Source organism: Manis pentadactyla, chromosome 4 (assembly GCF_030020395.1).
Source record: "Manis pentadactyla isolate mManPen7 chromosome 4, mManPen7.hap1, whole genome shotgun sequence".
Taxonomy (NCBI): Eukaryota; Metazoa; Chordata; class Mammalia; order Pholidota; family Manidae; genus Manis; species Manis pentadactyla.
The window spans coordinates 76,019,915-76,037,008 of NC_080022.1; the positions used below are offsets into that span (position 1 = coordinate 76,019,915).

General features: G+C 38.1%; 1 protein-coding gene across 3 annotated transcripts in view; it reads right to left on the reverse strand.

The window, feature by feature from the left end:
- The window catches only part of LOC118928791 (guanylate-binding protein 3-like), a 37,355-nt gene extending 21,143 nt beyond the window's left edge, over positions 1-16,212 (reverse strand). Inside the window, exons 1-12 of one of the 3 annotated variants that reach the window (XM_036918354.2) lie at positions 15,927-16,212; positions 12,605-12,800; positions 10,920-11,047; positions 8,964-9,073; positions 8,566-8,765; positions 7,687-7,932; positions 6,591-6,871; positions 5,495-5,707; positions 4,316-4,418; positions 3,793-3,986; positions 2,744-2,909; positions 929-1,050 (exon numbers count right to left, since the gene is read on the reverse strand). In XM_036918354.2, the coding sequence (XP_036774249.2) occupies positions 1,004-1,050; positions 2,744-2,909; positions 3,793-3,986; positions 4,316-4,418; positions 5,495-5,707; positions 6,591-6,871; positions 7,687-7,932; positions 8,566-8,765; positions 8,964-9,073; positions 10,920-11,047; positions 12,605-12,794 (1,878 nt within the window). In that variant the 5' untranslated portion in view covers positions 12,795-12,800; positions 15,927-16,212 and the 3' untranslated portion in view covers positions 929-1,003. Of the gene's footprint in view, positions 1-928; positions 1,051-2,743; positions 2,910-3,792; positions 3,987-4,315; positions 4,419-5,494; positions 5,708-6,590; positions 6,872-7,686; positions 7,933-8,565; positions 8,766-8,963; positions 9,074-10,919; positions 11,048-12,604; positions 12,801-15,926 lie in introns of those variants that run through there. The other 2 variants (XM_036918351.2, XM_036918352.2) reach the window with 2 other exon arrangements.
- Positions 16,213-17,094: the final 882 nt, after the last annotated feature.

Genomic DNA, 17,094 nt, shown 5'->3' on the forward strand with positions numbered 1-17,094 from the left:
GACTTCCACAGTCATTTAACAAGGCCAGTATTACAGTATTACCCTGATTAGGACAGACTAGGAAAACACAAGAAAGGAAATTACAGGCCAATATACCTGATGAACACAGATGCAAAAATTTTGAACAAAATATTAGCAAACTGAATTCAACAATACAAGTATCATATACCATGATTATGTGGAATTTATTCCAGGTATGCAAAGATGTTTTAACATCCACAAATCAATCAATATGATACACCATATTAACAAAATGAAGGATAAAAATCATACAATAATCTCAATAGGTGCAGAAAAAGCATTTGACAAAATACAATATCCAATTATGATAAAAATTTTCAACAAAGTGGGTATAAAGGGAATGTACTTCAAAATAATAAAGACTGTATATAACAAACCCAAAGCTAACATCATATTCAATGGTGAAAAGCTGAAAGCTTTTTCTCTCAGATTAGGAACAAGATCAGGATACCCACTCTTGTCACTTTTATTCAACATAGTATTGGAAGTCCTAGTAAAGCAAGAAAAGAGAACTAAAAGTCATCCAAATTGGAAGGGAATAAGTAAAATTATCATTATTTATAGATGACATGACACTATATATAGAAACAACTATAAAGTCCTCTAAGAAAAATTAAAACTAATGAACAAATTCAATGAAGTTGCAAAGTACAAAATCAGTATATAAAAATCTTCGTTTCTGTACACTAATAACAAACAACCAGAAAGAGAAATTAAGAAAACAATTCCATTTACAATTGTATCAAAAAGAATAAAATACTTAGGAATAAATTTAACCAAGGAGGTGAAAGATCTATACACTGAAAATTATGACATTGATGAAAGAAACTGAAGAAAAGACAAATAAATGGAAAGATATACAATATCCATGGATTGGAAGAATATTGTTAAAATGTCCATAGTACCTATAGTGATCCACAGATTCAACACAATCCTTATCAAAATTCCAATGGCATTGTTTTTCAGAGTAGAACAAACCATTCTAAAATTTGCATAGAGCCACAAAAGACCCCAAATAGTCACAGCAACCTTGAGAAAGAAGAACAAAGTAAGCATCACACACCCTGATTTCAAACTATATTACAAAGCTAGGGTAATCAAAACAGTATGTTACTGACATAAAAACAGACACATATAGATCAATGGAATCAAATTGAGAGTCCAGGAATAAACCCATTCATATACGGTCAATTAATTTATGACATAGGGGCCAACAATATACAAAGGGGAAAGGACAGTCTCTTCAACAAATGGTGCTGGGATAACTAATTGGTTACATGCAAAAGAATGAAACTGGACTACTATCTTACACCATACACAAAAATTAACTAAAAGTGGATTAAAGACTTGATTGTAGACCTGAAACCATAAAACTCCTAGAAGAAAATACAGGGCAAGCTCATTGACATTGGTCTGGGAAATGAGTTTTTAGATTTGAGACCCAAAGCAAAGACTGCAAAAGCATAAGTAAATAAATGGGGCTATATCAAACTAAAAAGCTTCTGCACAGCAAAGGAAACCATCAACAAATTTAAAAGTCCAAATAGGAGAAGATATTTGCAAATCATATATCCAATAAGAGGCTAATATCCCAAATATATAAAGAACTCGCACAACTCAATAGCAAAAAAACAAACAATCCAAATAAAATATGAGCCAAGGATCTGAATAGATATTTTTTCAAAGCAGCCATATGAATGACCAAGGGTTACATGTTCTCAGTATCACTAATCATCAGGAAATGCAAATCAAAACCACAATGAGATACTACCTCATGTTACAATGGCTATTATGAAAAAGACAAGAAATAACAAGTGCTGGCAAAAGTGTGGAGAAAAGTGAATTCTTGTGCACTTTTGTGGGAATATAAAGTGTTCCAGCCATTCTGGAAAACAGATTCCTCAAAATATTAAAAATATAACTACCATATGATTCGTTAAATGATCCTTCTGGGCACTTATCCAATGAAAACAAAAATACTAACTTGAGAAGATAAATACACTCCCACGGTCATTATTTATAATAGCTATGATATGGAAACCACCTAGGTGTCCACTGATGGATGAATGGATAAAGAAAATGTCTGTGTGTGTGTGGTGTGTGTACACACACACATACATACACTTACAAAGAATATTATTCAGCCATAAAAAAGAAGGAAATCTTGCCACTTGCGATAACATGGGTGGACCTTGAGAGCATTATACTTAGCGAAATAATAAGAGAAAGACAAATACTGTATGATCTCACTTATATACGGAATCTGAAACACACAAACAAGAGAAACCAAGCTTATAGGTTGCCAGAGGTGGGAGGTGAGGGGTGGGCAAGAAATAGGGTCAAAAGTTACAAACTTCCAATTATAATATAAATTCAGTCTTAGGGATGATAATTCTGAATTGCATTTTTGAAAGTTGCTAGCAAAGTAGATCTTAAAAGTTCTCATCACAAAAAAACATTTTTTGAAACTAGGGTGATGAATGTTAACTAGACTTATTATGGTGATCATTTCACAGTGTATACAAATACTGAATAATTCTCTTGTCCACCTGAAATGTATATAATGTTTTATGTGGATTATGCTTCAATGAACAATAAGATGACATATACCTCAAAAATGAGCCACAACTTCACAAAACAAGCTTCATTTTATAATTTTCTAAGGAAATCTGGGTCTCCTTCATGTGAGCTTAGAACCTCATCTGTATACCAAATGACTTACCAGGACTTGGCACATCTACACTTAAGAAACTGCCAATTGTATCAAAGATCCTTGAACCAAATGAGTATGTTTTATTTGCTGTAATCTCTTTTCTCAGTTGCTGTATCTCTGTACACATCTTCTCAGATTTCTTCTTAAATCCTTCATTAAGCAGTTCCTGTTGGACCTACACAAGAGGAGTCCATTTTGAAAATACCCAATTATCAAAAGTAAGGATTTTGTTCAACAACTTCACTATGTAAGGACAGTGTCTATCACCTGAGAATGCTCTCTCATGAGTTTACCCAGTATTTCCACACATCTGGTCCTCGACAGTAGGAGTAGCCATGGCTTCTAACTTCCTAGAATTCCCTCAGCACCATCTCACTAAAAGAGGATGGGGTCAGGCTAGGTCATACCTGAAAACTATCCTTATATGTGTTCCAGCTCTAAGGATGCCCCTTGGGAAGGAATGTAGGATGAATTCTAATTACTGCTCAGTTCTACTGAGGTAGCATGCACACACACATCTAACAAACCATGGGAAATGCTGACCCGCCATAGAACATTGGTTACCCAGTGTCAGCTTGAGTTAGAGAAATGATTTTCCTCTGTACTTTGTAGGATGACCCATGCAGATCTAGAAACAAGTAAATTTTAGAGCTTTTGGAATTCTGTATTTCATATCAGGTCTAATCTGATACTGTAAGATAAGATGGAGTCTTTCAGGTCTGTTTGATGGTTGAACCAAGAATCCTAAGGACTAGAGGACTAAGGCTCTATTTAACTGGGGCCCAAGGAGGCCATCCTGCAATCAACACAAACAGCAGCCCAGCACCCTGGTGACGTTACTGTACACTACAAAGTCTAATAACTACAGATGGTGCAAGAGTCTTGTGGATTTAAGGACCTCAGCAGGATCCATATGGATTTGAGGTTTTCATGAATCACAGGTCTTTCAGGTTTTCCCCTGGACTCATGATTTTGACTAGTTTGGGTCCTTCCCTTCCTGAGGAACCATCTGTGCTGAACTCCCTTTCAGGCACTACCCAGGCTCTGTGCAGACTTACCTTCAGCTTGTGCTCCAGAATCCTTTCCTGCTCCCTCAGAAGGTCTTCTCTTTCTCTCTTCATCTTCTCTCTCAGCTGCACCATATGTTCCTTGAAGCTTTTCTCTTGAACCTCCAATTTTTGAAGCTGCTCCTGCTGTTTCTGCCTTAGCATCTGCTGTTCCTTCTCAGCTGCCTCCTTCTTCAACTGCTCAGCTGTTCCACAAATATTTGAGGAGGGAAGAAACACCTCTGAGACTGAGACTATCTTCCTTAGCTCAGATATAAAACTGACTTTGAAAATGTGGCTGGAAAAACCTCTTAATTCAGTGGGTCACCAAAAGCACATTTCAGAATGGCACAGAGAAGGCTCTGTCTGCCTGCCTGATATAAAAAGTCAGCTCTGATTGTTTTATTTATATTTAGCAGGGCTGTTGCACAGAAGGAGAGGAAGCTTTTGGTAATGGGATGTGTTCGCTCTCACCCGTCACAAAGCACTGCAGGGAACTACCCACTCCACTGGGAGCTCAGCTCTGCTGCTGTACCTGCCAGGGCCTTCTGCCCACTGGTGAGGGCTCTGTCTCCCTGCAGGATGGATTCTTCTATTGCCATCTGAGACTGTTGGAAGTGCTGAAGGATGTCATTTGCCTGAGGAAAGCAGGAGCAAAGACATGTCATGTAACAAAGCTCTTGTATCTTTTCAGAGAAATTAGTGTTCTATAAGTCACAAACCTGGCCTTATAAAGTTTTCACCTTCTTTATCTCCCATGCTAACTTTCCTTCTGTGGCTCCACCTTAAATTCTGAGTTCTTTTGTGAGCATGAAAACCCCCCATTACAGCCTCCTTCCTAGCACTCCATCCTTCTCTCCAGTGAAGACTTCCCCTACCCACCCAGGTTATAGCCAACCAGACTTACATGCATCTATAAACAGGTAACTCTGTTTTTTCAAAATTTCTTAATCTTTCTTTCTGCCGGAATGTTCGCCTACCCTTTCTGAACTAGGATAACAATTACAGATACTTCGTCTTGTACCCTGTATTTGCTCTTCCAGGGTGTTTTCCTAAGCTGCCTTTCCAATTTCAAAGAATGCCACACATTCTGAGCTGCCATCCCGCCTCTCCATTTGCTGGCAGCATGACTCTGAGCAACTTATTTACTTCTTTGTGCATCATCTTTCTCAACTGCTTATCAGTAGCATATAAATCATAATATTCTGAGTATTGACAATCTAACAAATGTACCTAACTACAGGTGTCATATTATATGTGTGGTGTAGTAAGGGATAATACTGAGTATGTCAGCCATTATTATTGTTATCATCATCATAATCAGCATCACGATTTTTAACATCTATTCATGAATAGTATAATCATACAGTTGTCTACTTATTTGTATTTCAGGTAACATCATCATCTTGAGAACAAAGGTTGTGTCTTTAATCTTTGTATCCTCTATACTTAGCTCAGCAACAATTACCTTGTTTGATAAGAAAAGATATTCTTTCATCTGGAATTCCCAATTCTATACCTTTCTTTGGGGAAGGAATATTATGCTCTCTTCAAGAATATAAAACTAATTGTCAATATGACAATTAAAAGTGTGGAGGTATTGCTATGCTCTGCTTTCCCCAAAAATACTGCTATGATTGTAGATTTTCAGAAGGTACAACAAACATCCTCTGACTGTGGTTCTGGCTACCACCCCTCCTTCCTTGCTTCTCACCTTAACTCCTTTCCTGAGCACGAGATTATAGTTCCATTCGACCTTGTTCTTTGCTTCCTTGTACAGCTCATGCCCTCCAGGAACAGAATAAATTCCTGCTGAAATATTTTCCATTAGAGCCTTTGAAAGCTTATCAAGTATAGCCTGGCAGTATTTCACAGATGCCTCTTCATTCTGAAGCAAGAATTCTTCCTTCTTTTTCTCTATGGCTTCCTACCAGGGAAATGAGGAGAAATCCAACAGAAAGAAGTTTTGTTAGAGGGAAAGGTCCCACTGTGATCATATTGGAAGGGACAGTCTGATTGCTCGAGTGGACTGGAACATGGAAGGAACCAGGCGTCGGGAGACTTGCTTTAGTTCCAGTCCCAACCAGTTCTCGGTGTGACTTATACACAGTCCCTTAATTGTCGTAGACTCAGGCTTACCATCTGTAAAATGAACTCCAAGCTTCCTTCTGCTGTAATATGAGTACCACTGACCCAACTGACAGCACGAGCCAAAGAAAGCTGAATTGTGGCTAGATGTAGTTTCCTCAGAGAACTTGAGTTGATGTGGAAATGTATACAAAGAAAATCAACTACCCAATAATGACTGAAATGTACTCTGAACAGTGTTTGGAACTCTTCATGAATTCTTCTACTGAGGATTCAAGTGTGTGAAGATAAAAAGAACATAATTTTTTTTCTTGAACTTGTAAATATAATCCAAGGGACTGGGCACTGTCAACAACCCTAATGAAGTGGAGGCTCCTCAGAGGTCTGGAGATGAGAACTCAACTAGGCTAATACCTTGTTTTTAGCTTTGCAATATCATAAGCAGAGCACATGGCCACTCTGGGCTGGACTTCTGACCTACAGATTGGTGAGCTTATTCATATTCGTTGTTTTAAACTGTTAAATTCATGGTAATTTTTAATACAGCAATATAATAAAATACCCATATTATAGTAAAAGCATGAACAGTAGCCCTGTAGAGCCCTGTCACTCACAACAATCCACACTCCTTCTATCATGGCAAGAAGAGGATCAAAAAGAGAGGCTCTAAGCATCATTCCAGAAAGGCAGGGATCAGGAGTGACAACTGCCAAGACAGTTACCATGAGTTTCTGCTGGAACTCCCGTTTGTCATCTTTGAAAGAATGTTCCATGAAGATTGCAACAGCTTCCTGCTCACAGGCCGCGTGCACGTCCAGCAGCTCCTGGAGCGTATCTGTGGGGAGGCTCACTCGCTGGGCCATCTGCTCACTGTAGTGGCTGGCTGCCTTCTGCACAGCCGCTGAGTTCTCACTCTGGGCCAAAGTTATCACTGCATTCTCCAAACAAGGAACCATTCCCCTCCTGATGGCATTCACGTAGGTCACCACCAGAGTCCCCAGTCCTGAATGAGCCAGGTATTTGTTGATAAATATCAAGTTACAACTCATTGTTTTATAGGATTTAGGGACCAACGTTCTGAAAATTACTAAAAACCAATTTGGGAAAAACTTAGTTTTTTTTTAAATCAGACTACATTATTCTAATGTTTTCTTCTTCATTCTTTATGATTCTGTAGCTCATAAATTAAAATTCAAATTACTGAGTCCCACCAATATGAGTAGGAGTTTCCTGGAAAAATACTTTCAAAGTCAAGAAGAAAACAGGAGTAGATCAGACAAGCAAAGTAAATGTAATAAATGAATCCAACTACATATTTGTGGGGCACAATTACAAATGAAAATGTGGGTCCTCTTGTAAAAAAAAATCGAGAATTTTAAGACAGTGACAGAACATTAAACCAAGCATGGACCCGTCTCTGCACAAGATACCGTATGACCACTGTCACTGAACCTAATATTAAATTTATTCTCAATGAGCTTGCAGACCCATAATCTACTTTTTATTTCTGGACTGGAATCAACTCACAAAGTATCTTCTAAATCCTTTATCTCATAGGATTTCTCAATACACATTTAACTTTAACTCCATTTTCTCTTTATAATTAGTGGATTCAGTACTTAAGATATATTAGGTTTCAGCAAACTCTCACCTAGGCAGACTTTAACTAATAAACATGTTTGTCTTTTTGTGGCATGAACATTTGCTTCTCTACATTCACATATGATGTAAACAAAATTATTGATAAACCCAGAATATAATCAGAGCTCTACTACACACACTGACATAGAGATAAGCTTTGGGACAAAGGTGACTCACGGTTCCCGGTGACAATGATTCCCTCTCTGAGAGTCTTGGGCCTTCCATGGGCAAAGATATAGGAACAAAAATTTTTTGATTGCATTCGGAAATTACTATCCAGATGCTCTTCTGGCACATTATCAATATGGAATAACATGTATTTGTCACTTGTTGGCCGGTCAAAGACAAAACACTTCCGTTTTGGAAAGAACAGCCTGATACACTCTCTAGGCATGTTGGAATTGTGGATTTGGCGATTCGTGCCTACAGAAGTAGAAAAAGAGCAATCCTTCAAAGGCCAGCCTTCAGATAAGGTATGATGTTATAAGAAAGATAACATGAAGGATTGACAATCTTACTGGAAAGATATGTCAACATATCTTTAGACCTGTTAGGGTATAAATATCCTTTCTGTGATTGATGTAACTCTACAGGCACTAATAAAATATATTTACTGTTTTACTATTACTACATTACTATTGTTACTGTTTTACATTTTAAAAACAAGATAATTTGATTTCACTGTAATTTTGTTTAGCAACTTCCAATCTGTTAAGCTATTTTTTTTTTCAATGAAGAACAGGAAGAGCACTTAACAGGTTACAAAAGTATGTAGACATCAGGAAGTTCCAGCATTGATTGCTATCTGGAAAATTTTTTTCATGGTACTAATTAGTCTAAAATCATCTCTTCTAATACTAGGCACTAGTTTCCTTAGTGAGCTTAAACTCCAATTGCTGGAGGTTTTAAAGTAATAATAACCCCACAAAAACCAATCACCTCTAGCAAGGGCCTAAATCCAAACTCAATTAAACATGCATGTCAAATTCTGAATGACAAGGCACAGTTGATCCCACCCACCAAATAACTTTCCACACCCAATCCATGCTCCGATACCTGGAATCAGCTTCAAGGCATCCTCTAGGTACTCATCTTCAGTGATAGGGGAGTCATTTATTTTCATCTCCAGCATGAAATCCCTTACAGTCCAAATGAAGTCTGGAAAGAAACTCACAAACTCTACAGAGTCTTCCAGAGTGCCATCAGAACTTGAGGAGGACTTTATCCTGATTAATTCAGTGAGTTCAGTAATAAAGCTGGGAACTTAGCTAAGGAAGAAATATTTTACACCACAATTTCAGATGTCACATAGAAATAAACTGTATAAGCATGAATTTTGTCCTGCGTCTCACTGCTCCCCAACCATGACAACTGAGACACAGGAAAGGTGATGGCCTCAGTTGCCACTCCCATGTACTCAGTAAAACTCAGTGGTTCAGTTCCTGGAAGGATACTGCAATTGCTCGAGGGCCAGGTGGTTGATGGTGCCCATGCTGTTGTAGATCAAGATGCTGCTCAGAAGCACAGTTAGAGCAAAGATCCACGAGTCATTCTTAGGGTCACCCTAGAAAGCACATCAGACAGGGACTTAGAAGGCCACTCTGCATTCATTCTGTTGTTCATTCACTATATTGTGACTATGTATTGCCGAATAGTAGGGCAAAGAAGGCAAGTTTTTAAGATATCATAAATTCAATCTCATTTTCACTATTAATATAGTCCTCTATCAAGGCCTCAGTTCCACAGCTATTAAAAATGAACAACAGTCAATGTGTACAAAATGTTTAATACAGTGTCTAGAACATAATAGATGCATAGTAATAAGTGAGCAATTATTCCTTTAGCAAATTTTTAATGACATCTGTATTTGTGACAAAAATGTTATTAAGAAACTTCAATAATTATTCTCTGGGTACCCGCAACATGCCAGACACTGCACTTAGTTGCGCATCCATGACAGTCCCTGCCCTTTAGATGACTTTATAAAGGAGATAAACATGTCACATGTAAATGCAACCAAGATCATAATTTCTTGCACGGGAACAAGTATTGCACAACTTCAGAGCAAGAAGTGACTATGTCCAACTGGTCTTACGATGGCAATAAAGTAAAAACTGGTGTATTTTAAAGAATTGACAGAATGTGAACATGTAGAAGGATAAGTTATTTCTGTTTGACTGAAGAACTAGGTCAGGGTGCCAATGTGGAAAATGAAGCTGGAAACAAGATTCAGGGTAAGACCTGAAGGTCTCTGTAGGCCATAAAATAGAATTAGACACTCTCAAATCACTCTATAATTATAAAGTTAGCAAGTAGTTTTGCTGCCATCAGCAGTTTATAATATAATATGGCATATTTTGTTCCCTTGTACAAGCAGAGCATCTGGATTCTATGCTTACCAGACTTGATCTGGAAGACTGGAAAACTTTTTCATAATTCTGGGGGAAAAAACATTTTCTCAAGTCCTTATTTTATTATCCCTAGAAGTATCCCACTTTGTTTTTTTAAAGCAGGACTTGGACCAAACAACAAACTATTTCAACATCAAGAGTATAATTTGGGTTTTATACTGAAGTTACTGTAGAGAACTTTAAAACTGAGCACAGAATCTCTAACTCCTTTTGTCCCTCTACAGTTATGGAAGCCATATAAATGCCTACTGTGGCTACTTTGAACACAGACTGAAAATAACATAAAATAAGGAGGAGGAATGATTTGTTGCACTTAATACTATATGACAAAATACCTAAAATTATCCCATATTAGGTATTTTCAGTATGTCCAGGTCATTCTTTTATAGAAGTCAGAGAAGAGGTAATCACAAAAACCAGACACTTGAGCTAAAACCTTTGTGAATGTTCCTGGTGCAGCTGAAGCTTTTTCTGAAGAGTATTTAAATAAAATATTTTACTGAAATTCTATTTGACAGCTTCAACTTTAATTCCATTCTTCCTATATACTTTAATGGCAACTCCTATCAACATCACGGGTTACAGTTTGGATATTATTTCTTCCAGAAAGCTTTCTCTAAGCCACGTGACTGGATTTGTTGCCTACATCTATGCATGGCACCCTGTATTGATCACACTGGGTTCTTGTCTCCTCCAGCAGGCTCTAGGCATTTGCCCTGTTTACTGCAGTACTGTAATTCTAAGCACAGAGCCCAGAATTCAGCTGTTCAGTAAGTATTTACTGAATTGTATATTTATGTAAGTATTAAAAATAAGATCTTGCACTAATATACCAAAATATTTGAGCTTACCAAGGAAGAAAGTTCATGGAAAAATAACTTAGCCTCATATTTATAATTGGATTTATAGTTTAAAAGAATAGGTAACAGAATTTGAGTTGATGTAGCAAATCAAAAGACAAGTATAAATATAAGCAAAAGGCAAGTGTGTCTGGCTTACCTTCTCCATATCACCAAGACCTTCTGTATCCAGAAGAACTAGGGTGTGGTTCGGCTTAATGGGGTGGGATACACACCACATCCAGATGCCCCTGGTTTCGCACCTCACTGTAGAGCCCAGCTGGAAGCCTACAGGAAAAGAAGATAAAGCAATAAGGATAATAAGGATGCGTGGGGATCCTTAGAGTTTAGTGGACTGAGGTTCAACCCCTAGTGGTGCTGAATCAGAGGGGAGGTACTACAGCAGAAAACAAAAAAATGGCTGCATGGTCTGCATAGAGAGAAATGACTAAGGACTAATGGGACCATAGGCGGATTCTCCTGCAATTCAGTAAGAACTAAACAAGACAGCTGATTAAAAACAAAAAAGGACTTGAACAGACATTTAAAAAAATGGGATATACAAGAGGCAAGTAATATGAGAAAGGGTGCTCAACCTTATTTAGAGTGAGGCACATGACATATAATAAGTCATCACAACAGTAAAAGTTAAAAATATTTCTAAGAATGTGGCAATTCCTATGTACTGCTAATAAACATGTAAACTGAATATAAAGTTGAAAAAGCCATTTGATACTATCTGGAAATCTTGAAGAAACACATACTCTGTGACATGGAAATTCCATTCTGGGATATATTATATAAGTGAAGTTTGTATACACGAGCAACAGGATAGAATTACAACAGTATCTTTGACAACCTTGTTTATAAATGGTAAAAATGGAAATAATATAAATGTTCAATAATAAATGGATAAATTATGGTATCTTCATATGACAGCATATTATAATGCAATGAAATAATGAAATTATAGTTACACACTAAACACTGGATTAATCTTATAAATTTCTTGTTGAGCAAAAGAAGTATGATATCAAAGAATACATATAATTTTATTCCATTTATATAAACTTTAAAAGCAGGCCAAAATAAAGTGCTCTGGAAATGCATAGACTGTAAAACCATTTTTAAAAAGCAAGGAAGTAAGTACCACGAAATCAAAATAGATAAACACTAATCAAAGTGTTAGACGGTGTTGAAAATGATGAAAAGCCACTAATGTAAGGGCTCTTGGGTGTTGGCAATTTTTAATTTCTTGACTCAAGGTAATATTACACAGGTATTCACTTTATTTTATTGGACACTGTGTTTTAGGTACTCTTCTGTATGTGTTATAGTTCACAAATTTGAAGAGGCAAAAAAAGAGTAAGAAGGGGATATAACTTACGATAATTTTGCTTTGAAATGGATCAGAAAGATAAAATGGTAGCTCCATTGAGATATGGGATAAAAAGGGTTTTTCCCTTCCTTCTTCTATTTTAGTTTTAAAAACAGGACATATTAAACTACATTTGAAGCTTTTGGAATGACATTACAATTTTGGAAAAGTGATACAGGAGAAAGGAAGGAAATAATAACAGAAGCTGAGCACCTGAGCAGGAGAATGTGGGTGGAATCCAGATGATCAGCACAGCAGAAATTTGAGAGGGCATGGAGAATGGTTAGAGAAAACAGTGAGGTTTTATGAATAGAGGGGACTGAGATTATAAATTAGGTGGTAAAATTATGAGTTTTCTTTAGTGGGAGGAGTCAGGCTCTTCCTTAAGATGACCTCAGAGAAGGTACGATAAGCCTGCAGTTCTCACTCTTCTCCAGCAAGTGGTCCCTGCTCCAAGCAACACTCACCATGGTTCTGTCCCGCCAGACGGTTCATCAGGTAGGACTTTCCTGTCCGATACAGCCCTGCAATGGCCACCACCACGACAGGCTGAGATATCTTTTCAAGAATCTGTAACGCTTTCTGGTTCACAGTCAGCTGCTCTTCCTGGTTTTCCACTAGACAAATGGGTGCTGTCATGGTGGGTCCAGATGCCATGGTGACCTGTAACCCAGAAGAGTTCTTCAGCAGAACACAAGATCTCAAAGTCATCTCAAATGGTCATTCAAAGAATGTGCATGTCAGCTCCCTGTTTGTGGAACATGTATGTCCATCTCCTACTTTTTGTGTAGTTCCAAGGGGAAAGTAGACAGCCAAGCATTGGCAGACCACAGGCCTCTTCCTCCATCACACCCAGAATCTCTGGTGGTATCGCTGGTGACACATAGTATTACTAGTTCCCTAAAAATAATGTTCTACTTAATGAATCCCTCTGCATGAAAATCCCTAGCAAAAATGTTTTATTTATATTACCTTTTTCCTTAAAAAACACTGAAAGTTAAAGAATTTTATCTTTACTTACTAGATGAAGCAATGGCAGTACACATGTAAGCTGAAAGATTGGTGAGTGGCTGAAGCAGGAGACGAATACGATCTGTCTTATTGTACTACCTACTATAAAAACTTACCTGTCAAATACCTCAAATATGCATTTAAAAAATGTTTCTTGGTAGAGAAACTGCAAGCATTCATTATTAACTAGTGACATACGAAGTCATTATGATACATAGTACAATCTGAATGGATGCTGTTATTCCTGCACGGAGATCAAACAACCAATATGTTTCCAGACAGACTCATCTATTTACAGGGTGTGTGTCTGATAGGAGACTTGAGTTCATCTTCATTTTGTAAAAGGCACAACTTTGACATCCAGTCTAATTTATTACCTTCATTTTTTAAAAATTCAGTATATATTTGATGAGATTTATGCTCAATGTTGAGGAATATTAAAATGAGTAAGATAGAATCTCAACCTTCAAAATGCCTTAGAATCCTTATCAGCTAGGATTTGGTTCATCTATGAGTAACAGAAAACCCTAGAAAACTGTGACTTAAAAAGCCAGAAGTCTATTACTCTTTCTGGCAAGTGTACAAAAAGCATACAAAGGTAAATATTCTACTTCACAAAGTCATCAGGGGCACTGATTTCTTGTATTTCCTGCTTCCCCATCCTTTAACAATGCCACCTCAAGGTCCAAGATGGCTCACCATCACATGTACCTCTCACCCAGTTGAAGAAGAAAGGCGAGAAGCTAGGTCATCCTCCTTTAAGGACATCTCCTAAATGAGTGATTATGCATACATCACTTCAGCTCAGATTCCAGTTATACCTCTAGGGCTTACAGTAATTGGAGAAGATAGGCAGTACTTCATTGAGTGCAGCATAAGTGGAGAAATGCCATGACAGACATATGCACAGTAGGGTGTCCAAGTGAAAAGAAGGGTGATCTAATATAGACTGAAAGAAGAATTGGTTAAAAGATGCTAGTTAGTAAATATGGTGACAAGAGAGAGCTAAAAATGAGAAGAAACAGCATGGGCAATTAACTGAAAAATTAAAATGAGAGGGAGGCATCTAAAAGGACTCTTAGGATTTTAGCTTGGATAGCTAAGTAAATGTCAAAAAGAAAAACAGAAATAGAAGTATGTTTGCAGTGGATATTCAATTCTTGTGGGACATGTTTCAGTATATTCATAGCCACCGAAATAGTATTGTGTATACCTGAATGTAAGTAACTTCTGCTGGTAAGAATTCAACCCACACTTTATCATGCTCATTTGTATCTCTTGACAGTAATTTCAGTGGAGGCAGGGGCTCCACAATTCTCAGCATATACTGGACACTAAATAAACATTTGCTAGCCTGAACTGATGTGCAGCTCAGTAGAAAGGTCTTCCTGGAAAGTTAGATATACAAGGCTAGAGTATATGCATCAAAACAGCAAGGATGTCTTTACACCATCTTGCACAAAGGATGCACAAAATACAAAATAATACAAGTTTCAGGAGAATATGTGCCTCAGAAGGCTAGGTCAAGTGGGTATCGAGAAGGAGGAAGTGATCAACAGTACCAAATAAATGGAGAGCTCACCTAAGAGAAGGACCAAATATATTCTTAGGTTTCTCAATGTCCATTAATTTAACAAATATACTGTGTATCTACCATGTGCTGGGTATTGGGCATTGTTCTGGGTGCTCAGTACACACCAGTGAACAAAATGGATACAAAATCCCTGCCTCATGGAGCTCTACTCTACTAGGGAAAGATTTGTAATGAGCAAAATCAATTATACATACATATATATATATATATATATATATGATTGTATACATATAATTTTAAAAGTATATATGTGTATATATACTATATAGTGTATATATATATAATACATATATTATATGTATATATATATAAAGCAGCTGTACCATAGGGGAAATTGTAAAGTTCTTAGATTTAATATTTTTAAGAGCTTTGGGGAGGAATAGATGAGATTACAAAGTTGTTTGTTCTTTTAACTGCAAAGCAGGACTGAGGTATCCAAACAAGATGCCTTTAAATCCAAATTAAACAAGTAGAATGAGATAGCTCAGTTGGATTTAGTTAGATGGTCAATGGTTTCCAAAAGTTACTGTCCATAAGAATTATCTGGAGTGATGGTTAAGAATACCACCAAACCCATATTTTTGACAACTAGCCCAGAATATTTTGCAATAGGCTGTGCATGGAACACACATTTATAAGGAGTGCACGATAAACACATTTAAACCTCAGGATTTTTAACTGCCGATGAGTGAGAATACAACTGAATTATCTTTGTTGCATCTATGAGATATTAAATGTGCATAGTACAAAAATAAGGAAGAGACAACCTTTCAGGATTTAAATTTTAAGGTAAAGACCATCTTTTCTGTTTCTCCCTTGCCCGAGAGGGGGCAGTCCGTCAGGAACTCTCTCAGTCAGGGAAGAGGCGGTGGGAGGAAGCGACCCCACCCAGGGCCTCTGAGAGGGGTCGGGCTTTGGTTCCTCAATGCCAGAAATGACTTAAGTCCCCGTTCCCAGAGAGGGGCAGCGCGTCCCGGGGACACGACGCCCAGGGTCGCCTCTCCGCCGCCCGGGTCCCCACGGAGGCGCGGGGCCGCGCGGAGCAAAGCGCCCGCGGGCCTCCCACGTCGGGCTCCGCGCGGTCCTCTTGCACGCTCCGCACCTGCCGGGGTGGGTGCGCAGGGAATCTGGTGTCGGTCAGTTAACGGAAATGTGTGGAAGAGCAAGCGTAGGAGCGAACTTACGTGGCGCGGGCGCTGCAGCCAGGGAACAAGTCCTCGGCGGCCTCGCTCGGCTGTCGCGCGCGGCTCCGCGTCTGCGGCTCCGGAAGCCCGTTCTCCGTGGGCTACGGCCGACCGGATATGCCGCCGCTGTTAGTCAGGGGTGGGGATGAGAATCGAAAGGGGAAAGAGACGCCCTTCTTTTCAGGCTTTCTTTAGCTCTTAGATTCACACTTTTCAGTGAGGCTGGGGGCCCGAGGTCGTGCGGCCAGGCGCCCCCCACCGCTGCCCCGGGCCGAGACACCCCGGCGGGCCCCGACCACACAGCGGACGCGGTCCTCGGCCTCCGACCCCCGGACGTCCCGACCGCCAGCCCTCTGGGGTGCTGGGCGGGGGAGAGGTTTCGGTTTTGTTTATTTTTGTGATTATTTATTAGATCGTTTCTTTTCTACCCTCTTTTCAAAGCTAGTACTGTTGCCAGTAGCAAAAGTATTATTTCATAATAACAAAAATAGCAAAATATATACATGGTGTGTGTGTGTATACATACATATATATACATATATATATATATATATATATATATATATATATATATATGCTTCCTTTAATATTAAACACGTTTTCTAATTCCTGTTTTGTTTTTGGTTCTGCGTCTTCTAGGAGCATGCAGCGTTGGGGTTCGCTTTAAATAAAATAGAACAATATGAATTTGAATATAAAAATATGAATATAAAAATAGAAACACAAACAGTGAATTTTTGTTTTAAATGAGTAAAGAAGTCATCACTAACATCACATTTTAAAAAGCTGACAAGTGCTACAAATCTTTTCAGAATGTTCTGGGTGTATTGAAAAGAAATCATTGTTTGAATTCCATGTTCAGCATTGCATTTGTGTGAAATTGGCTCTTTGACAGTAACAGTGGTAAAACTAAGTACCAACATGTGTTATAGATTCACTTTTTATACACTAAATTTTATAGCATTATCAAAACATTTATAGCACTAATATGACAACCCAAACTACTAAATAGAATAAAATGTCAGAAAATAAAACTTCATACTGAAAATGTTTAATCTCCCATTTTCATTTCATATGCAATATAATGCTACCAATCCAATTTTTATGGAAAGTTTATTTTTCATTGCTGTTTTGTTTTGTTTTAAAGAAACTTCACTTTCTATCAACA